Source organism: Macrosteles quadrilineatus, unplaced genomic scaffold, assembly GCF_028750875.1.
Source record: "Macrosteles quadrilineatus isolate MER2022 unplaced genomic scaffold, UCM_ALF_1.0 Scaffold_3__2_contigs__length_128488019, whole genome shotgun sequence".
In the NCBI taxonomy this organism is placed as follows: domain Eukaryota; kingdom Metazoa; phylum Arthropoda; class Insecta; order Hemiptera; family Cicadellidae; genus Macrosteles; species Macrosteles quadrilineatus.
The window spans coordinates 38,042,904-38,069,753 of record NW_026542596.1 but is presented as its reverse complement, the minus strand read 5'-3'; the positions used below and the strand labels follow the sequence as shown (position 1 = coordinate 38,069,753).

Sequence of the window (26,850 nt, the reverse complement as noted above, 5' to 3'; positions counted from 1 at the left end):
GTTTATGATCTAACTATACTGAGTCTGTTTGTTAATTATACTTAAATATACTTAATTTTGTGAATTGTTGTAATAATATTTATTTATTTTTATAATAATTCATTGTAAAAGAAATCATTCGATGGATATAGGAAATAATCAACATTCTATATTGCCTTATCAACCTAGGCCCTTATCCTGAGTTATGAGGTATATTCTTTTGATTTATTTGTTTGTAAACAGTAATATAATCCCCCTGCCCCAGCAAACCTATAGACTGAGCGAATTCCCGTTTGCCTGATTATAATTTCACTAAAATATGTTAGAAAATTGCCCTATTAACATGTTTGGAACTATTGTGATAGGTTTTCGTTTACAGTGCAAACCATTAAACACATTCTTTTATTATAGGTATATGTGTGCTACACTATAGGATACCGTATAAATTAAAAGACCATATTTTCTTAAACCGTTTCCTCTCCCATCACTGCAATGATCATGTTCTACTTATATGCCAACCCCGTACGAAGGACGGGTATTCTACTAGTTATTAATAAAGTTGAGAATACTAAAGGTTCTACAAAACAAAACATTGAATAATAAAAATACATTTGTATGAAAGTAACAGATAGATTGACAAAATTGTAAAACGATCGTATAATATCTAACAATATCAAATTATTTACAGTATCATGGTTACAACTTTTAAACTACTTTTGTTATGACTCAATGTTAGCCTCTTTAGGACCTTTCATTTTATGCTTTTGTTAGTGGGGACTGGTTGAAACACCACAGTAGGTTTTACAAATATGATTGTGAGATGATATTATAATCTGAACTAGATTATGCGTGTTGATAATAATATGTATTTTAATTTAAGTACTTTAATTGATTCGGTTATATGTTTACCTCATATAACATTTGAACATGGATTGAAACATTAGATGTCTTTGGAATACTCTGAGAGTGAGAAGCAAAACATAACTTTCAGCAATGATGCATCGAAATCTACCTTTACTGACTGATTCAGAAATGTAATTGCAAAATATTTTGTCAACATGACTAAAATGTTAAAAAAATAGATGTATCAGCACGAAATAGTTTGTAAGATAAAAAAAAAACAGTCTAGGACAACTTATATAGCGTTCTAACCTCAAACATTGTTATTGTTTCAGTGTACACATTCAATTGATACAAAATAACTACGTTACCAATTTATGTTTGTAAACAAAAATCAATTTTTTTAATGGTTGCGTAATAGCTATTTACATTACAAGTGTAGTAAGAGTGTTTTTACTTCACGCAGGTGAATGTTGTGCAACGAGCGGAAGCGAGTTGCATTATTCACCTAAGTGATATAAACAGCACGCTCTTGCGTAACGTGTAACGTACAAGATTTTACCTGACCCGACAATAAACATGGGTTTACGTACAATATTTTTCATTATCCATTTCACTCATCTTCTATCAGTAACGTTCTTTTACTAACAAAAGCTAGGTTATGTAGGAAAATACTTTAAAGCTTGATAATAACACTCAAGCGCACAGCTGATTTCTAGCGTTGAACATCGTTGGCTCCATAGAGTATATTTTTTAAGTTAAGCACTCAATGTTATTTAAATGGGTTTCTTTACATCACCGAGTGAGTTTTTGATACTTTACATCACTCGAGAAGTAAGGAAGTTGTATACATCACGCTTGGGATAGGGAAGTTTAACATGGCGGGTTAGGTAAAATCAATTTAAATTATTATTTACTACACAAATTATTTGTCATGTAAAACATTGTTCAGCACTCGGAGCAAAAGTATATTATTTATGGTACTTAAATTGTTTTATAGTACGTGGCAGTATAGTATTATTAGTTTATTAGTTGCTTGTTGCACTGTTCTACACACTGCTCAAGCTCTACAACTCATTAAGTGGCATCCTGTCCACACACTGTTGATATATACTGAATTGTGGCATGGTGCCACTATTTCGAGTGTAGGCTGGCGCGAGAATTGGCAACGTAGCATTTGGAAAGTTATAGTTCCGGCGGACGGCGCGAGGCGCGCTAGCTACCTGTACGGTTTCGTGTTCCACAATTCGGTGTGTATCTGCGCTACTTAAACTCACATCAACGAGTTCAAAAATACTCAATTGTGGCATGTGATGTTTAAACGACGTAATAATGCTGGAAAACCTCAAAAATGATCGAATTAGCTGTGGCACCCTGAAAAAGGTGCCACAATTTTTGAAGGTGCCACAGTACGGCCGTGTGCCTGTGAAGGATGCCACTATTCGGTGAATACAAACACACACACACACACACACACACACACAGACATCACTTCGAAAACCACTTTTTTGGGTCCAGGGGGACCCAAAACGAATATATCCACTCAAAACTCAAACTCGAAAATTTTGACGAAAACAATACTTTCTCCATATACTATGGTATAGGGGGAGAAAGTAAAAGAACTAACCCTTTTTAGTGAGTTAACCGAAAAGGAAAATATAAATATTTTCTTTAACGTCTTAATACCCTGAGAATTGAAGAAATTTAGTCTTTTGTTAAAATGTTATTCTAGACTTTGGAATTCCACAGGTTTTTCTTTCTTCTGAGATTTTATCTACACTCTGATGTTAAATGGGCAACAAATATGCACGAATTTTGGATGAAGATTGAAATTTGACAACAACTTTCTACTGGCAAAACAGCTCTCCAAGTTCAATAATAATTTTATGTGTTAGTAGCTTTTTATCAAGGAGAAAAAAAATATTTCTGAATTAATCACAGGTCACAGGTATCCTCTGCAAATACCTTCTCTGCGCTTGAATGTGAAGTTCCTTTGAGGGCTGCTCATCAGATCAAACTGTGATAGAGTCATACCAGGAGAGAATGAGACAGCTTTTGCACTCTGCCATTGGTACTGCAGTTGGTGGGACGGGTAGGCATCTAAACATTGAAACATCAGTAGACAACTAACACGAGGGGACATTTACGACACACGAGGGTTTCAATAATTGATTCTGGGGCTAAAAAAAACTGATATTAGTCCGTCCCAAACCAACACAGATCATCTAGTTTCATTGTACTTTCACTTTTAATTCATATTTGGGTAATGACCAGTTTTTTCTCGATCTTAATTGGAAATATCAATGATAAAATCTTGTAATGGTTTTAATATTATTGAAATATGTTTTACTTTTTAAATAAACTTAAATCTTTTTGAATAAGGGTCATAACAGTCTTATTGATTAGTGTCCAGGGTTGGGCCAGAAGATTTATGGTAATCCCACTAAAGATCAAGTAATCACGAACCCTGTTGTCCTTTAAATAAAATCTTCAGATCCGTGCTTGTTTTTAGAGGGGTAGAGAACTCTGTGTGATATATAAGTGAGACGGGGTTCTAAGCCAATATAGTAAACCAGTTAAGTAGATTTTAAAAAACGGGTTAGTAAAGACTTGGAATAGGTGGTCCCATTTTTAGAGCTGTGGCCTTAGGCCCATTATTTTTTACAATGGCACCATGCACCCGTGGTCCTAGAGCCAGCGTTTTAATGTGCTATTAAATTGGTTTTGTTTGAATTTCGTAGCAGTAGCATAACTTAGGTTCTTAACCCATGCTTAATGTTTTCTTGAAATAAATTTTGAATCCTTTAAAAATATTGTTTTGGGAAATTTGACAGTTTAAGATAGTAATATAGGGAGGACTCAATTTCACAAGAATATACTTAGACTAATGTTGTGTACAAACTTTGAATGAGTTTGAACCTGTTTAGTGTATTGTACCTCAAGACAATTTTAATATACTTAATATATTAGTTAGTTAGTAATCTTTTTTTAAATTTTGGGTTAAAAAAATACATTGTATCCATATTAATAAATAAATAATAAAAATAATAAAACTCACAGCTTCCAAGAAGGAGAGGACAACTTTGCCAGTCCATAGGAAAACTCTGAAGCTGCATTGGACATGTTGCTTTTATCGTCAGTCTGAAAATAAACAGCATTTTACATTACAAGTTACAGGTTAATCTTGTTTGTGAAATGTTAAATAAACAACCACTCATACTTTAAAATCTCATTTTCTTAAAAAAAATGGTAACGCTTACATTATTTTAACGTATTAGCTAAACTATAATTCGGTAAAAGGTAAATAAATATCTTTGGTGATTTTTTTACAAAACATTATTTAAATTTTTTTTTTTTTTTTATGAAAAGAGATGTGTTTGTAATGTTGGTCGAATCAAGAATATATAATTTCTTATGCTTAAGACACAATTATAGCAAATTCTCCCCCCTCCTATTGACCTACTGCATTAGAACAATGATATTCTTCATTTCTTCTTTTAAAAATGAATAATAAATAATTATTTATTTATAAGTTACTATAGCTGCTGTACCCGTGCTTTGCAACGGAGATGACACTGAAGAGGAAAATAAGATTTTTTAATCTGTAATATAAAATAGCTACACATCCGCCTTTGGTTTCAGAAACAAAATTCAATTGGACCTCTTAGTGTAAAAAATATCTTTCTTGGAAGCTAGGCTAACTTATAAGGCCACCTAGTACGAATTATATGAGACGCTGATGCATGTATGAAAATACTGTACTCATGCGATTTTCAAATGAAACACTTACTTAAATGTTTATTTATTTTAAAAACTTTAATATAATGCCAATAAGGTAAAAAAGAATCACACAACATAGGGTACTTGAGCAAAGCAAAAAACAGTCTATATAGACTGTTATTTGAATCAATAGGTATACCTATTGATTCACATAAAATTGATAAGTTTTACTCTAGGCTAACTACTGAACTTACGTCAGGAATCTTTACCTACAGCTCACCATGTAAATATCACAGTAAATAAAAATAAAATAAACGGTATCAGCATTCTGACACATACTTTCTCCCATAAGCTTGTCAACAACCTTTATCATGGGTAAGCGGTGAGAGTAAATATGATATTTTATAGATAAAAACAAAAAAAGTTGCAATAACTTGAACCTTAATTGTTACAGCAATGGGGTGTTGTTTTTTTTTATTTTTTTATTATTAAGACCATAACATAGCTTTTCTCGTTTTTTTTTTTTTTTTTTTTTTTTTTTTAAGGAAAATAACATAAGTGACAATATTTTTTTAACCATAATTTTGACAGAAATGGGATTTGTATCATTTTGTTCGGAATTTAAAGGACCATAACATACAAAATTTTGTAGAAAATCGTTTGGGCCATTTTCGAGAAAATCCTATTTTTCCGTTATTTTACGGGGTTTTATGGGAAATTCTTATTAAAAATCCAAATTTAAAATTAAATGAAGCCTCGGTGACAAAAAAGTAATTTAAGAAAGTTGTAGTGGTGGTGTCTAGGAACAGTTTTACAACGTCTAGGACGTTTTAGGCAAGTTGGGCGTCGGAAATATTTACCTAGTTTGATTCCCCAATGAGACAAAAAGTGGCCTACAGTGGGCTAACTTTTCTGAGTCCGTCAAAAACTCTTAACAGCTATTTTTTGTTTTGTTAATTTTTTTTTAATTCCATCTCCGCTACCCCAGATTATCAAATCATACCTGATAACACTTTCAAAAAAGTATTTACAGGAAACATGTCTTTTTAGATTTATCAACAAATGTACAACTCTGGACAATTTCTTATTTAGTCTACAAAGTCGATATGCATACAGTCTTATTTTATACAAAGTAACGTTAAACCATTTTCATAACATAATCATGAACAAATTGATGGTTTACATGAATCTTTTTCATGGTCACCAATAACCTCTATGTTTTTTGAGAATTTAAAAACAATCCATTTACTGCAAACATTCCTTTTTAAAAACAGAGTTGGCAACATTTTCCATACCATCTAAATTTCTGTAGTTAACAAGTAAAGATGTCATCAGCAGAAATGGTTGACTTACAATTCTTACAAGCTAAATTGAAACTTATGCCATTAATTAAAATTAAAAACAAAATGGGACCAATAACCGAACCCTGCGGCGCCTTTGACCTTGCGGTTTTTATCTCTTTCCATTATCCTCAACAATGGGGATGGATTGCCTATTTATATTATTAACAGTCAAAGATATTAGTACAGATAAACCATTTTTACAATAATAAATACACAACCGTGATAACATGACACATGGCAGTTTGAACGTGGGAAAAATATGTATAATGGTAGATAATGCGCTAAGCAAGATTGAAACTTGCTCTTTTCCAAACATTGTTCTCTTTTGCTTGGAAATGAAACTGAAATTCGATCTTTAAATTTGGTAAAAGATACGACGATAAGGATTTATGTTTGGTTTTAGATCGATCTGTCATTTACAACAAAAAGATAGTAAATAGCTGAAGAAAAATAACAATCATAATATATGCTACATAATTCACAAGTAGATAACTAATGTTGGCTTCAACTACCTATTGAATAAATTCAATGCGTCTACTGGTCTACCTTAGAAAAGGTTCACCTGGACGTTTTGTAAACCTCAAAGTAGTCTAAACATTTGGCCAACCACGCACCTCATTGAGTAAAGAATATCTCCGTGCTGAGTGATCCGCAGCAGTTTGTTGGGCACAGTGATGGTGTGCACGTACGACTGTTTGCCGTTGTAGAAGTATGTGTCAGGTCGCCAGATACGCTCCAGCATCTTGATGCTGAGACTGAGGTTCTCGATTGGTCCTTTGTAGCTGAGCCGAGAGTCCCTCCACGACTGACGAAAGTAGCAGTCCATCGAGTACTCCTGCAAAATGTTTATAATATTGTGACGTGTCGTTTAAAGTTATAAGAGGTGTTTGTCAAAGTTTTCAAGTCCTATAATTTGTTTTACTTAATCTTGCATAAGATACAGCAAATGTAAGAGGATTCTATTTTCCTAGTTAATAAACTTGTATTCAAAATAAAAACAACTTAGATAGAGAAGTGAGTTCTTCCAAAGCTTTTTGATTGGTTCTTAGCTACATCAGTTCTTACTATAGTAATGGGGAAATTGTGCATCACATGAAACAAATTTGGAGAAAACCCTATGACGTCAATGGTATTATTGTTGATAATGGATGTGATGAAAACTAGCTGTTACCCACGGGCTCTCCACCCCATTTTACTACATTGGTATTAATAATAGCTATTTACATTACAAGTGTAGTAAGAGCGTTTTTACATCACGCAGGTGAATGTTGTGCAACGAGCGAAGGCGAGTTGCATAATTCACCGAAGTGATGTAAACACGCTCTTGCGTAACGTGTAACGTACAAGATTTTACCTGACCCGACAATATTCAGGAGGTTACGAGCAATATGCTTCATTATCAATTTCACTCATCTTCTAACGGTAACATTCATTTACAAACAAAAGCTAGGTTAGGAAAATTTTTCAAAGCATAACAATAAAATTCAAACACACAGACACAGCTGATTTCTTGCGTTGAACGTCGTTGGCTCCATAGAGGTATATTTTTTAAGTTATCCACTCAATGTTATTTAAATGGGTTTCATTACATCACCGAGTGAGTTTTTTTCAACTTTACATCACTCGAGAAGTAAGGAAGTTGTATACATCACGCTTGGGATAGGGAAGTTTAACATGGCGGGTTAGGTAAAACTATTGATTGGTTAAGTTAAGATGAAATAAACAAAGCAGAACACAAACAAATAATAACAGCTGAGGTATTTTTAACATTAGGTAAATGGAAAGTTCCCTTTGGAAAGCAATTACGACCTTATAGGGCAACTTATGAAATAATGGATAATTTTGCGCAAGGTTTCTCGTCATGACGAACATTTTAAGTATATGGTTTATGGGGGTGTGACTTGTAGTTTTCTCAAAAGTTCATGGGTACTTTTGGCTTTATATATAGATTGTGTGATGAAAATCTGTCAAGAACATATTACAATTAGTTCAATACCACTCTATTTTAGTTCAAAATATTCAGCGAGTTTCAACAGATGATATAGCAATTATTTTTACTGGAAAACGATTATTTAAATCTCAACTAGTTAATTGATATTGAATGCTTGTTCCTATAAAAATCAATATAAAGGCACAGTTTAAACCACTATATTTAGTAATAATGGAATATATTTTGTTTTGTTAAAACTTTTATTGTACTATTTCAAGTTGGGAAAATCAATAATTTAAGAGAAAAAAATTATAAATGCCGTAAATAACAGGCTTGTCTAGTGTTTATGGTCACAAATTGTTAGTCCCGATCAAACTCACAAAACTATCAATAAACTACAATGATTCTAGTAACGTCTTAAAAGTCAGCAAGATGAAACCTAACGTTTTCTCACCATATCAAGTTCCGAGACAGGACCCATGCTGCGGATCAGAATGTTGGTTTTGACAACTGTTGGTTCTCCTGAAAAAATATAATTATACTGTGCTGAATGTGTAATACAAATTATTTCAATTGAACTGTTTCTGTGTATAATAAGGTTTGCTGAAACAAACAATACATATGGTTTGGAAAATATATCCGTGATTGAGTAAGCATTCATTGTTAATTGTTGTTTTATTGAAACTTGGTTTAGTATCTATACAGGGTTAGTAAAAAGTGTGGAGACCCCCTGTTATTTTTTTAATGGCCCATACTAGAAAAACTAAACTCGGCACACCTTTATGACATGTTATGAAGTACTTTTTGGGCATAACCGTCACTTGGTGTACATCCCCAAAATGGGGGATTTTGGGGGAAACTCAAAAATTTCAAACACAAAGACCCATCAAGTGACCCCTCATTTTGAAGGTCCTGGTAAAAGAATACCAACAATGCAAACTAAAGGTCTTTATCTCAATCCAGTAAAAAGTGGCAGCCAATTGAAATTCTCAGAAGTTAAATTTAACTTACAGCTTTCCAAGTCTGGAGACCCCCTGTAAATTTTGTAGCGGCTCACACTAGGAAAACTAAACTCTACACACCCTTTTGGCATGTTATGAAGTACTTTTTAAGCCTAATAGCCTTTTGCTTACCAAACCCAAAATGAGTTTCGGGGGAAACTCAAAAGTTTTAAATGATAAGTCCCCTCATTTTGAAGGTCCTGGTAAAAGAAGACTAACAACGCAAACTAGAGGTTTCTCTCTCAATCCAGTAAAAAATGGAAGCTGATTGAAATCTTTAGAAATCGGAAACAACTTGCAATTTTATATTCAATTGGCTGCCATATTTTACTGTGCTAAGATAGATACCTATAGTTTGCGTTGTTAGTTTTCTTTTATTATGACCTTTAAAATGAGGGGTCACTCGATGGGGCTTATAATTTAAATTTTTTGAGTTTCCCCCAAAATCCCCCATTTTGGGTTTGGGAACTTATGAGAATTTCAATTGGCTGCCAATTTTTACTAAACTCAGATAGAGACCTCTAATTTGCGTTGTTGATTTTCTTTTACCAGGACCTTTTAAATGGGGGGTAACTCGATGGGTCTTTGTTTTGAAATTTTTGAGTTTCCCCCAAAATCTCCCATTTTGGGGATGAACACCAAGTGGCGGTTATGCCCAAAAAGTACTTCATAACATGCCATAATGGTGTGCCGAGTTTAGTTTTTCTAGTATGGGCCGTTAAAAAAATAACAGGGGGTCTCCACACTTTTTACTAACCCTGTATATTAGTAGGCAAGCATGTTTCTTTTAAACCTTTTTTCTCAGCTCGTGTGCATCGCAGAGAAAATTTACGCATACTGTTGAAAACAAATTTTCCTGTAGATGTGCAGAATCCCTTTATAAATTAAAATAGGCTCAAAAATAAGTACAAAAAATGAATTTAAAATTCTAAAAAAATTAACATGGACCTTATGGGTTGCCTTGCTGGTGAAAAATAACAACACAATATAAACATAAAATAAAAACAAACTGAAGAAAATCCAATCATATATTTGATTTACAGCCTAGAAAATAGAGAGGTCTGTACGTTAACTTACATATTTTTGGTTCAGTTTCGACCACTGGACGACCTCTAGTAACTTTTTGTTGTACACAAACAATAATAATGTTTATGTATATATAGATACTGTATCTTCAATCTATCTATTCTATATATTAATAGGCAAGCATGTTTCTTTAAAACCTTTTTTCTCAGCTCGTGTGAATCGTAGGGAAAATCTACGCATACCGTTGGAAAGCTATTTTCCTGTAGGTGCGCAGAATCCCTTTATAAATTTAAATAGGCTCAAAGATAAGCACAAAAAATGAGTTTAAAAATTTGAAAAAATTAACATGGATCTTATGCGTTGCTATGCTGGTTACGAAATAACAACGAAATATAAACAGAAAATCAAAACAAATGGAGGAAACTCCAATCACATGTTTTATTTACAGTGTGGGGTGAAAATAGATAAGTGAGTACATTACATATTTTTGGTCGAGTTTCGACCACTGGACGACCTCTCGTATATATTAATGGCAAGCATGTTTCTTTAAAACCTTTTTTCTCAGCTCGTGTGCATCGCTGGGAAAATATACGCATACTGTTATAAAGATATTTTCCTGTAGATGTGCATATAGCCTTTTTAAATTAAAATATGCTCAAAAATAAGCACAAAAAATGAATTTTTTAATTTGAAAAAAGTTAACATGGGCCTCATGGGTTGCCATGTTGGTTACGAAATAACAACGAAATATAAACGGAAAATCAAAACAAATGAAAGAAATTCCAAACACAGGTTTTATTTACAGCGTGGGGCGAAAATAGGGAAGTCTGTACATTACATATATATTTTTGGTCGAGTTTTCGACCTCTGGACGACATCTAGTTTGTTTTAATGTACCATCTGTGAATAGGGTGTGAACCACATCTACTATGTTTTTAAATACAAAATAGGCTACTTATAATTTAGCAACAAGATATAATGTATATCTTTATTTTACTGTAAATGCTTTCATGTAGTGATTTAAGTTATAAGAGCATACTGCTAGTGAAAAAAGATCCAGTATTATGATAATTACCACGTCATGAGAAATACTATGAAATACTAAGTAACATATTTTATGATTTAAAAAAGTACATATTATGTACCCTTAGATCCTTAGCCTGGTTTTGGTTGTAATTTATCCTAATCAAACAGTTGTCATTCATGCAATTAGAAATAGAAATATATTCTAAACCTCCTTTGTAACGGTTTGCCGTTTAAATTTTTTTAAATACTAGGAACGGCTTTAATTTTCAAACACAAATAAACAAAATAAAATTATGTCCTTGAACAAATTTTACAGCACATTCAATGTGCAAAAATAGAAAACTTATGTTTGTTTTGTAGCATTTTTAGAAAATAACAACATTTAAACTATAGCTATATGCTTTAACAAAAATAAACATGCTGTAGCATCAGAATGTATTGCGATGAGTTTCTTCGGTTGCAATCTGAATCTACCAAGGAATGGATTCAGTCAAGAAGTGAATGGCACAGAAGCAGATAATCCGATCTCAATATACAGTTGAATATCATCCAAGTATGCCAGACGTGTATTGGGTTCCTCAACGTACGCTTTCAACTAACAAATTGTTATGGATTTTAAAGTAAAAACAACTTTACAAGTAATAAAATAAAACGTTGGTTTTCTGAATACTGGAGTATGAACGTTAGTTCACTGAACTAACTTTTTAAAATTCACTTGGGTTTTGGGTTTTACAATTTATAAACATAAATACTTTTTAGTATATCTAAAATAAGGTTCTTACTGTTGGTTAATTAAATAAAGGAAATTAAAAATTACTAGGGGACCCGTCCGCAAATTGTGCATTGTAATAGTGTTTGATTTAGAGGTAAAACTAATAATGCGATACGCTTTTACGTGAATAAACCTACTGATTTACGATGAGTTATTTTTTTCCTTTTAGACTACAATGTGAAGAGTATTTACTCACCTCGATCTGGTTACAGTCATCAAAAATTATCATATTTATAATCCATTTTCATAAACAGTTTTGTCTCCTGTTTGCCTATCCATAAACATTCAACTGAAACTGTGTGATTTAAATTAACAACTAAAAACTTTATAAAGAAAGTTAGTCAGCACCCCTGAATCTATAAAACCGACTTAAAAAAACAAATCTAGAGGGGCGAAGCCCTAAATTAAATCACCTTTTTAATTTACCATTCATCGTCCCTCTGCTGTATCATTAACTTTACAATGGCACCTCAACGGCACCTCAATTGTGAAAAATCTGTTGAATGGGATGGCTGAAAAATGTAACCCAGAAAACGCTTAAGTAATGTAGCCTACATAGATTAATCTTCAGTCTATAACAGATAAATTTCGTTTGCACTTAAATCATGCAAAAATGAAAGAACAGCTGTAGGCCCTAAGTTATAGCAACCTTTGAATTTTCCTTGAACTATGACAGTATGAATAAAATATAAACTGGCATTTCAATTGTATCACACTCTCATAGACTTATTTTATAACAATGTTTATTTATTAACTCACTTCTCGTTATCATTCCTGAAAATCACTAGAATAGTTTATGCTATGTTATAATTTATTTACAATTCGTGCTATAGTAACGTTAAAATTCAATTTATTTTCTAACTTAAAGAAAGCAACTATATACTCAAGTCTACGATGTCAAAGTCGTCTTGTATATTGAGTGAAAGAGTCAAAGTTTCTTCCAAGAGTTATATGGACAGGAATACTAATATTCTCCACTCGTCACATTCATTCTTCACCAACATTCATCACCTAACAGTGTTCATTGTCGTTGAGTATATACAGTTAATTATGTAAAAAGAAAACAATAAAAAGAAAGAATACTAAAACTCGAGTAGTACAAAACCATTATCGCCTATCTATTAATTTATCACTCTAAAGTATTTAAGTGGAATTTCATATTTAAGAATTAATGTGTTAAACTATATGAAATGTGAAGTATCCGGACAGCACGGCTACATGACGAGAATTCTCGCGTGCCTTAAGAGTTTTCCCGCGTCTGTTGCCGCTGACCACATGTTTGCTTCTCATTCCTCTCTTGGTGCAACATTTTCAACATATTATAGGAAAACCGCCAGTTCTATTTGAGTTAACCATTTACTCTAAGCCAAATATGAATAAAGGGTGGGTGTAGGAAGGTGTGTGATGTCTTGTGTAGCTTTGTCACTAAGTCCAGCTGTTAAAAGGCAGGACCTTTTTTATTGAGTGAAAGCTTTTATTATAAGCACAATGATTACACAGCTGGACATAGTTTCGAACAATTAGACCTCCAAGGCTACTGCGGAGAACAAAAACTGTATAGGTTAGGTTAAGTTAGGTTAGTTTAGGATAGGTTAGGATGACGTCATGTAAACCAGGACATTCCTTCTGCCGGCAACTCACCCCTACCTGGCTTGGACTTGGGCGCAACTAAGGAACGTTTTTTGGGACCCTCAAAGAGACTTCATCAGTGTTAGCGATATTGGATTTTAGAGTCACATAAAAGCAATGTTAACATTGTATCAGAATTTCAAAAAAAAAACCTCTTGTGATAAAACAATGATTCCTGATTTCCTAGTATACCAAGTTATAAACCTAATTATACATTTTCAAAACTTCTTTATAAATAACACCAACATGCTGCTTCAAATGATGTTCTGTCAAATTAAACATTGCTCTTATGGGAATAAAATCCAATATGGCTGCAACTGATGAAGACTTAATCGAACCGGCGGTGACAGTGACAGTTTGAACACCAGGCGAACAAAGACCCCTCAACTACTCAGCCAGTGTAAAGTGTACTACTGTATAGGATATTCTTGTTTATACATTGTCATAAACATATACTTTCGGGATTCATTCCTAATACTCTTCTATAAGTTTGAAAATTATATAAATAGATTCCGACACATAATCTGTCTAAGGTGACAAACTTAGTCGAATTATAGGAAAAGTGTACGTGATTCAATACTTTGTCCCCGAGGATCGTTCTATGATACGTGCTCATCTTCTTACACCATAACTAACGGGGTATTTTCATGATTCCCCATGAGGCGTTACGGATCGCTTGAAAGCTTTATTTTGTTCTTTGTTTTACTACCTTCACTTTCAGATCATTAAAACTTCTGCCGACTCATTTTCCCCAGTTGACCAACAACACTAATAAAAATACAACAATCATGGTGCGACGCGACGTTGTAATTTCTTGATTGCTAACAACTATTTTTAACTTGCACGCAGTATTTGACATTGTAAATATATGGGAAGTACTTGTATTTTAGTCTACATCTACTTTATCTCTCATTTTATCAGCTAGGGTAATGTTGTTTTGCTTTTAAATTTATATTTTTTGTATTGTTGTCATAAAATAAATGTAATTATCTGGTTTCTTCACTCGCTATTCGTAACGGGACAAAAACTCAGAAGAGTACCTTTAACAAAATTACACGACCACTGCATTGACTTGAAATAAAACCAGTACTACAGTTGTACCTCCTTTAGTTCAATAGTCTGTGTGACAGAATAATCTAAATATTTTGTTGAAAAGTAAACAAATGAATTGTAAATTATTCAAGTGTAAACAATAAACAAGTATTATGTAACAAAATAATGCAATTATCTGGAAATCTATAAGTATAAAAGAGGATGTTTGTATATATATATATATTTAGGAGTGATAAACTCAGACACCGCTGAACCGATTGCCACGAAACTTGGTACATACGTGTAGAATTTCATGGAATAGGTTTATACACCATCAATTTCGTGATCCGTCCAATCGGCTCCGCCCCAGTGGCTCTGAAGTTTCCCATGTTAACCTTATGAGAAATGGAATTAATGAATCTTAACAGTTGTTTCAATTAAACAAGTTGGTTCTGTTCTATGATGTTCAATAGCATTAAAGTTACAAGGATTACCAACAGGGTGCAGCACTATTATTTCTTTTACATTTATGACAACAGCTAATTTGCAACCAAAAGGTGAGTGAGCATAGCGAACGAACTTCAACCTGGAGGCGAGTTAGCGTAGTGAACGAGCTAACCTGAAGGCAAGTGAGCGTAGCGAACGAGCTAACCTGAAGGCAAGTGAGCGCGGCGAACGAGCTCCAACCTAAAGGTGAGTGAGCGTAGCGAACGAACTTCAACCAGGACGTGATTGAGCCATGCGAACGAGATCATCTTGAAAATTAAGAAGTTAAACGGGGCAAAGCCCGCGGGTTACAGCTAGTTGCCTGTAAATACACAGTATTTGTTATCACATTCAACATAATGTTTATTTATAACCGATATTCAAAACTACAACAAAAACAAATAAAAAACAGTTTTTAACAAACGTACCGGATCCGCGGCTGTAGTTAGAGTAGACACGACAACAGTGAAATGAGCGGATTTATTGAGTGGGAATTCCTGCTCTAGAGCGTAAATGAGCTATTTTGCCTTCTGTTTACAGGTGTGGCAATGTGATCATGCAGTGGCAGAAAAAACAATAAGTTTTATGACTGTAAATGACATTGTTCTAAGACCATAAACAATGGAATAAAATGTAAAAATGTATCTAAATAATTCTTTAGATTCAAACATTATAAAGTTATTGTTTTATGAAATGTTCAATAATTTTTATTTTGAAATATTCAAATATTTTAGCCGGTGAACATTAAGGAGGATAGTTGTACTTTTTCTGTTTGGTTATGAAAAGGATACGTTTACCTCGAAAATTGAGATCCAACATCAAAGTGAAGCCACGAGTCAATAGGTGACATATGACGGCATCTTATTTGTTATTATGATGTCTTTACGATGACATGGCATGGCTTGATATCAGAGAGGATATTAGTACAGTTTCGTGAATATACAGATAACTAAATAAACTATAAGTAGTAAATATTAAATATTATACAATACTATTATACAATATTTTTAGTTAAAATATTTTAAATATTGATTTCATGACAATTTACCGGGACCTTAATGTTGCTCTAACATTTAAACATTTACATTTACATTTGTTGTCATGAGAGCCGAAGCCCCCTGACTGCTTACCCGGTACCTATCCTTCAGGACATACCCGGGCCCCATGATGTAGGCCGAAGCTTACGCATCAACCTTTAGCACATCATGGGCGGATGACTTAAGGTCATCAGGCTCGCCGGCTGCCGAAGCAGACCCTTCGGAAAGAGGGTTGCCCCTCAATCCTAACCAGGGATTCCGGCTGCTTGTTTAAGCGTCACTCCACCTGGGTTCCACTAGGTCGGAACCTAGAGGTCCATAGTAGAGCGCCCCGACGCATTTAGTGCAAGCAACACTCGGGACCTATCTAATCCCTGACAGGCAGAACCCGCCATCAATAGCCAGGAGGAAGGGGACCATCAGCACGCTGACGGGGGGAACCCCAACCTCCCATTTACACCGCTGCCCGATCGAGGCCTGACCCATTGCTGGGAACCAGAGATATCCAGAGCGATAGATCCCCAGATACCCCTGGCGGGCTCGGACCCAGCACCCGATCTACTTCGTTTGCCCGTCAGACCCAACATCACTGCCAGGCCATCAGGGTTTCCCAAAAGGAGGGAGGTATAGAAGTGGGACCCACCCGGATGAACCTATCCACCAGAGGTGGCGACACCCTTGACTCAATTGAGGTTCCGGGAAGAACCCCCCACACTCAAGATAACCATACCGTCCGTGCTCAGAGACAGGGATAGGTTTGCATAAGTACCTACAAACCGTTGCCCTCACACTGCGGAAAGTTACGTTGCCCTTGAGTGTCCCCGTGAGCTGCGGGTACTTGCCCGTTTTCACCTCCAGGAAAGGTTACTTCCAAAGTCGAGGATTTGCCCACTGAATGCTGGTCGCACACAACAAGCAGGCCGAAGCCCAAAGAACCACAGACACAGGTAGGTTAGAGATTATGATGTACTTCCATCTCTCCTAGAGCTAAACACCCCTCCATCCTGGATAAAGGAATGTCACTGGGACCCGATGCCCAGTCGACCATGTCTGTGGCCAACTTGAAAATGCCGATACCAACACGGAGCATTTACCTCCCCTCTGGGGGCTAGGTATTTCACCTCCCAGGACGAGGCTACTTCCAAAGTCGAGGATATGCCTCACAAAATGTCAGTCGTACACGACAGGTAGGACTCAGTCACAACCACAAGCTACAGGCAGGTGAAAGATCTATGAACTTAATCAACACTAGCAGAGCTGAACACCCCCACCACCCTGAATGGAGGGAATGTCACTGGGTACTCTCACTTTGGGTAAACCCAAAGAGGCTGGCTTGTCCAGTCGTCCATAGCTTGTGGTCTACCTGAAGTGCCGGTTCCAACACCGGGCAATTACCTCCCCTCTGGGAGAGCTAGGGTCCGCGTGGTCGCCCAGGCCAAACTCTAACAGCCCAAACTCCCCCATTCGAGGGAGCGAGCTAATCTAGTGGTAGAGCGCGGGACTTCGGTTCCCGAGGTCCCGGGTTCAAATCCCGCCAATCACCAATGGATTTTATGGTACCCTGACCCCATCTAGACTTGATCTGAAGTAATGTGGAAAACTATCCCGTGGACTAGAACATAGAGAAATGAAAATCTGAATGCCCAATTGTTTCAGTTTGACCATTGACTAAATCTACTCTTCAATGGGTTGACTTAATCCCTCAGCCGCCACCAGCTTTGGCGCGGAGTTATAGAGGTCGCCAAAAATATGTAATGTCAAACTTCCCTATTTTCACCCCACGTTGTAAATAAAACAGGTTTGATTTTCTGTTTATATTTAGTTGTTATTTCGTCACAAGCATGGCAACACATAAAGCCTTTGTTAATTTATTTAATTTTAAAATAAAATTTTCGTTTTTATTTTTGAGCTTATTTAAAATTATAAACATATGCAAATCTACTTAAAAATATCTTTCTAACAGTATGCGTAGATTTTCCCTGCGATGCACACGAGCTGAGAAAAAAGGCTTTAAAGAAATATGCTTGCACAACAAGATAAGTGAAAGACACTGCTTCCTTTTCGTATTCACGACGTTTCGGGATCTTGTGATCTACCGTCATCAGGTGATTTAGTACCTCAAGATTTTTACACAAACCAGGCCGAAGATGGAAAGTCACAATGGGAAAAAGCCACACAGATAACTGTATAGTATTGAAACTAAAAACCTTGAAAAATAGTAATTAGTAGTAACTGAGGTTTGTTATGTTTTAGTACCAGGGATTTACTTTTTCACCTGAGGACGGTATTTATTATCAGACCACGAAATGTAGTGAAAATCTTCCGACGATTACAACATATTTTCCTAATCGTGATGGAAAATATTTGCAATAATTACCTTAAATAACAATATTTTTGTAGCTTTGTTGTTACTTTTTACACTTGGAATATTTATTTGTCCATTCAGACGTGTTCAATGTAAACACGACTCCTCTAAGACGCAATTGTGTAATGTGTGTTGTATGTCATTACGGCCAAGTTTAGCGCGCGTTGGCAGTGAAATCCAAAACTGCAAACTCTGAAGCCTTCACCACAAAATGGACTTTACTCTCCAAACTTTTGCCCTTGTTTCGGCAGAGCTTTATCGAACTTGGGGATCCTAAGCTTATAGAGATACGTTATTGAAATATCAGGATGTGTATAGTGGACCATAAGGTTTTGTTTGTATGTTAGAAGTACGTTAATGTTTTTCAATCACCATACATCAACACCATTTATATACTTTTCACTTTCTCATAAATCATTAAATGAAGAAGAATATTGTGGAAATAGAATCGAGCTTTTATTCCATTATGGACTGTTGTCTACACTGTAAAATTAATAGATTAGAAGAAATTTAAAAATGGGTTCTCTTATTCCATCAAGATATGTGTAAATATTTATGGTTATTTTAGAGTAATTTTACGTTTTTGAAGTGTCAATGGCTAATTATGACCAATGCTCAATTTTATAATGTCGTATGACAAATGAATAAAGACGTTATATAACGGACTACCGTACCATCGAAGTAAATATATTATATTTACTTCGATGTACCGTGCCAACAAGGCTGGTTAGTTGGAATCCTAAGAGTAGTTCAAAGTTGACTTCCAAATTATGTCAAATATATCCTCCTAAAATTCCTTTTACGGGGAGCGTAGTCTAATGGAAGAGCGCGGGACTTTGGTCCCTGAGGTCTCGGTTTCAAATCCCGCCATACACCAATGGATTTTATCCAAGTGATAATGCCGTGACCCCCTCAAGTAGACTTAGCCTGAAGTAGGCCTGACGTGGAAAAGATTCCGGGCTAGAGCCTTGAGGCATTTAATAGTGCACCCCCTCAACTAGACTTAGCCTAAAATTATGTCGAAATATTCCGTGTTAGAACCTGGAGGAATAAAACACCCTAAACGGTCAGGTAAGGGTAAAAGTAAACTATACCTTTCCCATGATTTGGCAGTTCAGAACGCTCGTAGTTCTTCAGCAGATTCTCCAGAAGGTGGGAGATATTTCTGGAGAAGTCGCTATCGGCATGTCAGAGTATTCTGCGGTAGACGGTTGTGCCTCGGTCGATCCTGGGGGCTTCGCCCTCGCGGCCCGTAGGCCTCTGGGTCATCAGAAGGTTCTGGAGGCGACTGTTGGTCCAGACTGCGGCCTCGGAGTCATTGCCTCGGTACACGTGTTGGATCACTAGACGAGACGCGTCAAAGCTGGAAACTGCTTCGTTCCTGTTGACGAGAATTACTTTACATTACCTCATTATAATTTGGTAAAATACCTTCTAGTCATTTTACTATATTTTTTAATATTACCTGGTTCTTAAGGATTGGCCTTTGGTTTAAGACCCGGGCTAGTCCTAAGTAGATGTAGGGTCAGTTTTTGTAATTTGGATGATAAAAAAACACATCTTGAGGTCATCGACGTAACTGCGATGTATATAGCCTTCCACAGGTGCCGTATGGCCAGCGAATTGTCGACAATTGTTAAATGTTGCGTTTCGTGTGTTTTTTTTAGTTTAAAACTTCCAACCATCCAAAACGCATATTATTACATGGCTTGGGTATGCTAAGAGTATCTTCACATTCACTACCGGGTGTCTGCAAACTACTTATACAGATAAAAAAAAGTAATAATCTGCAAAAAACTGACTAATTTTAATATCAAGCAACAATTACCCTCCGTGAAATAATTCAGAAATAAGTTGGGAGCGAAAAATGAGACTTGTCTTAAGACTGATTACTTTAAGTTATTGAATTAGCTCAACAGAGTTCCGCTTTTAGAATACCAACTACGTCGTGTTAAAGGCGTTAAGGTAATACCCTCGATAAACTACTACGGTAATACCAGTAGGTCTACTATGCTTTTCGAAGATTTTATGATACAGTACATAAAATATTTCCTCTGTTTTCAATGTTTTGATATCAAAATCGTCTAACAAAGTGGTTTACACATTTACAAGTTCAAATTAAAGATTTCTACAACGATAATAGAGTAAGATGATAGTTGACATTAGGTATATTAAAGAAAAAAAGATTGTGATTAAAATTAGATAGATGGATAGATAACTTATTATATAGATAGATAATGGATATAGATAGATAGATAGATAATATATAATAGATAAAGATAATAGATTATAGATAGATTACAACTTAGATAGATAATCTAGATTCAAAATGGGATTTTCTACGATATCTACAGTTACCTAAAAAGTCAATGTAAGAATATTAAAATGCAAATATATGACTCACCAAAACAAAAATTATCAAAATATTTTAATTTTAATCATAATTCCTAGTCTTCGTTGATAGTTTTTCAGTGTGTTCTTTTCGAGATACAATTGAAATTAAGTTGAAAATAAAATATCAGAGGGAGATGTTACCGATCGGCTCATAATTATATTTTCGTGTTTCTGCGTTCAACAACAATACAGGACAAGTATTAACACGATCAGTTTCATTGTCACACGAATAATGTTTTATTTTTTGTTTATTGTTTTTTATTTTAGTCACGAACTATCCTATAACACATCCATGATTTTAAACCTGAAAAATATGTCTAGTTCTTAACTTAAAACACCCTAATTTAAATAGGCGTACAGTTCCGCAGAGAACCTGCGATATATTATCGGGTTGAATATCGATATCTAGCAATTGTAGTTCGGTGTAAACACCCGCAACCCATGTAAACACCGAATTGATCTATGGTTACGTTTTTATTAGTGTTAAATAATGTAAAATTCGTATCCATAGAATATATTAATAGCCTGTTTAAGTTCTTATTGTTGTTTAATAAATGAAACTAACTTAAGTTATCCATAAACTATTCAATCAACAACAGAATGTAATGACTGAAAAACCAATGTTTGTAAATATAGTCATTAATTAAATTCCAAACTAAATCTTGTTTATATTTTTAATATTTATTCATGTTTATCTTGTGAAAATAATGTAAAAATGTATTTACCTAGACATCCCCAAATAACATGTGTTAATATTAGTAAAACCATATTGTCTCGACATATCTATAATTTATACCGGTAATCAAAATCATTGGCTTATCAAAATCATTATTCCAAACAACTTCTACAATTAAATACCATGCATCTAGGTTCAAGATTACAAACACATTTCAACACATGTTTTAAATATGTGAACCCCATATAACTGAAGAAATGATTGACAACAATGAACAGTGAAGAAAAGGTTTCCATCAAGAACAGATCAACAGCAATTATATAGCTGTGCTAAATTAAATTGAGAAATAATTTAACAAAGTGTTGTCTAATATTGAAATTAATTGAAGAAAGAAGAATTAACTTACACTATCCTGAAGACAAATTGCCCACAGTATTGAAGATTGGTGAGGAAATTCCATTTTATTATTTACTAAGACTAGACACCATCAGCATCCATTTTGGTACTATACCTACCTACATTTCAACACCAACCAAAGGAAAGAAAAAATAATCAGAATCAAAATTTTACTAAATTATTGTTTCCAAATTATTATTTAATTTACAATTTACTTATTGAATGTTATATAAGGCCTAAAAGAAATCTTTTGATTCACAGTCTACACGAATCCCCGCCCCCTGAAGAATTTTGTAGCCTTAGTTTTAATAATTTTTGTACCATTAAACATTGTATTTTAAAACATCTGTCCCTCATCAATTTTACTATAAAACAATAGCATACTTAGAGGTTTATTTCAAGAACAATTATGAATGTTATAAAAAAACCCCAAAGCTTGTTCATGTTGAAATGTTTATTGACATATATTACGAATACTTCAAATCACCCAGCTCGAAACTATGTTTATTTTTGCATCACCTAACCTGTCTGTCAAAGGCGCCGATTCCAAATCACATTTAAAACGAATGCTCAAAGGCCGCTCTCCTAAATAGGTTTTCCAGGGGACATTTTGCAAACAGGAATACAACACGTGTGTAAAATGGTGGGATGGAAATAGATTGCAGATACTTATTTGTTGAAATGTTGATTACAGTTTGGCTATCGAACAATGCAAATTGATTTTAGATTCAAATAAATTAAAATAATATTTTATTTTTATGGCATTATCTTGTGCATTAGGAAGTTAGATGAAAAATGTCAAAAACAAAAGTAAACAACTGTTAAACTAGTTTACCATTTCTTATCTTCCTTATACTCGTTCATAGAAAGTATTAAGTTGATGTTGATTTCGACACTATGATCAATTTTCACATAGAACACTTTTCAATACCTAAGGCATATAAAAAGTTGTTCCTCAAATACGTTTGACCTTGCTGTGTAAAGTTGAGGCATGTAGAGTATTTTGGTAGACGCTTTGCACTTCATTCGTTGCTTCACTGCATTTCATTCATAACTAGGATATTATGACCTTAAGTTGAATAAAGTATCTTCAAAAGGTGAATTTTACAACTTATTGACATTTTACCTTAAATTGTTTACGGAAAAAACCACAGAGTAATTCGAACAAATATACAAATAGATTAGGCATTTGTTTTACAATCGGAGACTGGGCCTGATGATGACCGGCGACACTGGTCGAAACGTGTCGCCATTGTGACATATTTATAAATACTTGTTGCTGTATAACAATTATTGTCACTTTGTCATTGATTTACTAACTCTAAGCTATAAGTACATAACGCCACACAAAATGTTATATCTTTAAAATTCATAAACTAATCTAATTTTCATTTTAATTACCGGTACTTTGTAATTCAGAATCAGTTAGCAATCAGGGAAGGTTTTATTCTATAATTATCTTAGTTTTTCATACGCCCCATTTTCAGATCCTATGTCATAGTTAGGTTCTGTTCCTATAAATGTCTTAACAAATTAACAGGCAAGACCCGGCATTATCATTTTGAATTAAATTGTTTATAATAGTATATTTGTTAGTTTTATCTATGTTTTTGGCTTGTTGGCTGCTAGTTAAACTGAAACAATCATGACCAGTAAAAGTATTTGAAATATGTCAATGTTAAAAAAAAAACTAAGTCTCTTATGTGTCAACTTGATCACGAGATTAAAAGTGTATATTTTTATCGATATTCACTCGTTCTATTTTGCAGTGTATTTAAAATAAGTTAGCAATCGAATATTCCTATAATCTTTTAAAATGTAGATGCAATTTAAAAACTGGTTTATGCTTTGCATTTCCTCTCCTAGCTCAATTAGCAGCTACAGGATACAGAATCTGTACAGCAACTCTGAAACAAGTAACAATACAGAATAAAGTCGTAAAAACGTGTTCAAATTCAATTTTCATTGTAGAAGTCATATAATTTCCATAAGGAATATAATTAAAAAATATAATTAAATAAAGGTGTGGTTATTTTTGAAAAAGTAGAATTATATTTTATTGCCATATATGGCTAATAGTTGAAGTCCTCCTTTTAATTCTTTCTCTAAATCTTATAGTTTCTGATATATCAATAAGTGACACAGTTCAGTCCATTATCTACCCTGTATGACATCCTTAACAACTTCCAGCTTAACTTGACATAAATGTAAAGGACAACACATCTACATTACGGCCTACATGTTAACTAAGGGTGGATGCAAAGACATGTAAGCTAATGAGTAGGGGGAGGGGGGGGGGCACTTACCCCAACCATTGTAGAGTCAGCAATAAAATAAGTGGCCTCATCCGCCCCGCACTGTGAATCTGCAATAAGGAATTACTATATTACCAATTTACTATTTTACTATTTTACCTTTTTACTGTTTTACCATTTTGCTATATTACCATCATTGGGGGACGTAACTACGCGTATTTAACCCATATATCAATGGGGAATCAGATAATAATATGGAGTGAGACGCCTTGTTGCTAAGATTAGCTAATAGTCAATGCTATTTCTTTAGCGGGATACATGTATAAGCAGTCTTAAATGGGGAGTGAGCAGGTTTAGTAAATTGTGGGACTTCAGTAACCAAGGTAGCGGGTTCAAATCCCGCCAATCACCAATCAAGTTTATCTAAGTGATAATACCGCAACCTTTAGTCCTAGGCTGAAGTGATGTAAAACGATACCACGAAAGAGTTTAGTGAAAAATAGTATAATGATCAAGGCTTGGTCCATTTTCTGATTAGATTGTTTGCAGAAACCTCAATTATATTTTAGATATGTGACTGTCGGGAAAAGCAATTCTACTGACCAAATTAAAGAAATAACGTAGTTAATTACTAAATGAATAGCTTTAAGATACGATTGAATGTTCAAAACACTCCAAATGCGTATAGGCTTTGCATTAATATAGTTTTTTTAAAATGGTTAAATCATTGAATACTGGTACTGAAGGTGTATTAATAGTCAAAGGTAACAAATTTTATTTAATTGAAATAGCAACATCTCATCTGGAATTGTTATTCTCAGCTAGTAAAAAAGTAAATTCATCATGGGCTGGCAAGAAACAATAAATCATTTCAGTTTTTACCATGGAACGTGGGTAGGTCTAGTCAGTCAAACGACACAAATAGAGAACTATTTAATGTTACCTATTAGTGTTACATATAGAATGTATTCTAATCCCAGAACGTAACTATCAGTGTAAAACTAGAGTTGTGTAAAATCCATCTCACATATTCAAGAAGTACTGATAGTACTGTAGCACGACATTAGCAATTACAATACAATACAACACAATACAATACAATACAATGCAATACAATACTAGACTAGACTACATCGAGTCAGTAGCTATTGTAGGTAAGCGATATGCTATAACTTTATCCTCACTACGTATAACCATCTCAATTATTTAGCAAATACTACGAACACTATTGTATGTGCTCCACTAACATTAGTATGCCACGATGTAAATCCTTATGTTTGGCATGTAGTGGTAATATACATCGTCACATAGATACCACGTTGGCAACACTAGACCCTAGTGTCTAGAAGAGACAGACAGCCGAGCCAATAAACACTACTTACAATATTGTATTACCAATAATCTGTCAACTCAACAGCTGGCAAATATCTTCGGCTAAGGTTACATAGTAACATAGAGTAAACATACTCCCTTAGTAGAAGTCATCCTTTTTTGATCAGCTGATTAAAATGTAAATTACAAAGCATAAAACTATCAAGAGAAACAAATGTTGACGACACTAGAGCTCAGTGTCACCAACATGAGCCACACATAAAAAACAAGCTTCGGATTTTACAATGGGCTGAGAAGTGTTATTTTGATGAACTAAAAATGACACGAAGTTGTATGACCATAATCCACTCTGAAAATGCCACAACAGTTAGAAAGGATTATAAGGGTGTTTTTAAGAGGGGCAGAGATACTGAAATTTCCATAACGGATTCCTCAGGTAGATGAGGACAGTTAATACTTTAATACTTTAAATATCTAGGGCCCCTAGATATTTAAAGAGATAAGAAATTGTGTTTCCTACAGTCACCCGACAAAGTGGGCTTCCTTGCACTTATTATAGTACAGAAAACTGCTAATTGCTGCATTTACTTACTCTTGCCGCGCACCTTTTACTTTGTCGCACAGTTTTTTTTTTGCCGCTCACCAGTATTACAACCAAACAACACAAACCAGCGTGCTTTTATTATGCACGTAATCCGTGTACGTTTGAAAATAAGTTGGCAACACTTAAAGATAATAGGACTACGATCAGCTGGTGGAGCGTTTCCCATTAGTTCAATGTTTGGATTTAACCTGACCTAAAAACGTGCTGTAGAGTGTTTGAAAGACTAATTATTTATATGATTTATAGTAACTGCATGACAAATATAATGTGTACTGTATAATGTGCCACTTTGCCTCTAGTTACACAAATAAATATTTGGATTTTTAAATTAATTTATGAGTAAGCACGGCTAGACTCCAAGGATTCCTTATATCAAAAAGACGATTTCAAACCAACCATTGTTCTTTACCTAGTTAAATGTTTTAGACCTCGCTACTTTAGAGGTTAGGTACCATTTATATTAGTCCATGCTAGTAGTTGACGAACTGTAATTAAATTACATACATTTCATCTTGAACTTGTGTATCGTTTTCTAGACAACATTTAAACATTTCAGTTACACCTAACCTAAACAAATAATTGTAGTTGACTACAATTTTGTGATATGTAGCCCCCCTCCTAAAAATAATTATTTTAAAATAAAATATTCGGGGACGAATGATAAAACAAAAGGAAATGGATAAAATATCGCCACCTCATACAGGGTGATTTTTAACTGTCCCTCCCAAACTTTTTTCTAAATTTTTTTAAATATCAATCCCAGACTACTTCCAAACATTGTTAGGTAGTAAGTACTTCATTTTGACAAGGTGGTCATTTCCGGCCGCCATCTTGGATCCGCCATATTGCATGCAAAATATTTTTTTCAAATGTAAAGGTGGGGTTGTGACCCATTATTTCGAACTAGACTTTTACCCTGATTACAATGCCGCAAACCTTTTTTTAAAAATCTTGATTCATACCAAAGTTATGAGGACTTTTTAAAACTTTATTTTTAGCCCATTTTA

The 26,850-nt window shown here is 34.5% G+C and overlaps 1 protein-coding gene across 1 annotated transcript in view; it reads right to left on the bottom strand.

Moving 5' to 3' along the window:
* LOC128989849 (gamma-aminobutyric acid receptor subunit alpha-2-like) overlaps window positions 1-24,067 on the bottom strand; it is a 36,521-nt gene extending 12,454 nt beyond the window's left edge. The window contains exons 1-6 of the mRNA XM_054411927.1: window positions 23,959-24,067; window positions 19,281-19,567; window positions 8,267-8,334; window positions 6,497-6,717; window positions 3,878-3,960; window positions 2,785-2,919 (exon numbers count right to left, since the gene is read on the bottom strand). Of these exons, the coding sequence (XP_054267902.1) occupies window positions 2,785-2,919; window positions 3,878-3,960; window positions 6,497-6,717; window positions 8,267-8,293 (466 nt within the window). The 5' untranslated portion in view covers window positions 8,294-8,334; window positions 19,281-19,567; window positions 23,959-24,067. The remainder of the gene's footprint in view (window positions 1-2,784; window positions 2,920-3,877; window positions 3,961-6,496; window positions 6,718-8,266; window positions 8,335-19,280; window positions 19,568-23,958) is intronic.
* Between the last annotated feature and the right edge of the window lie 2,783 nt (window positions 24,068-26,850).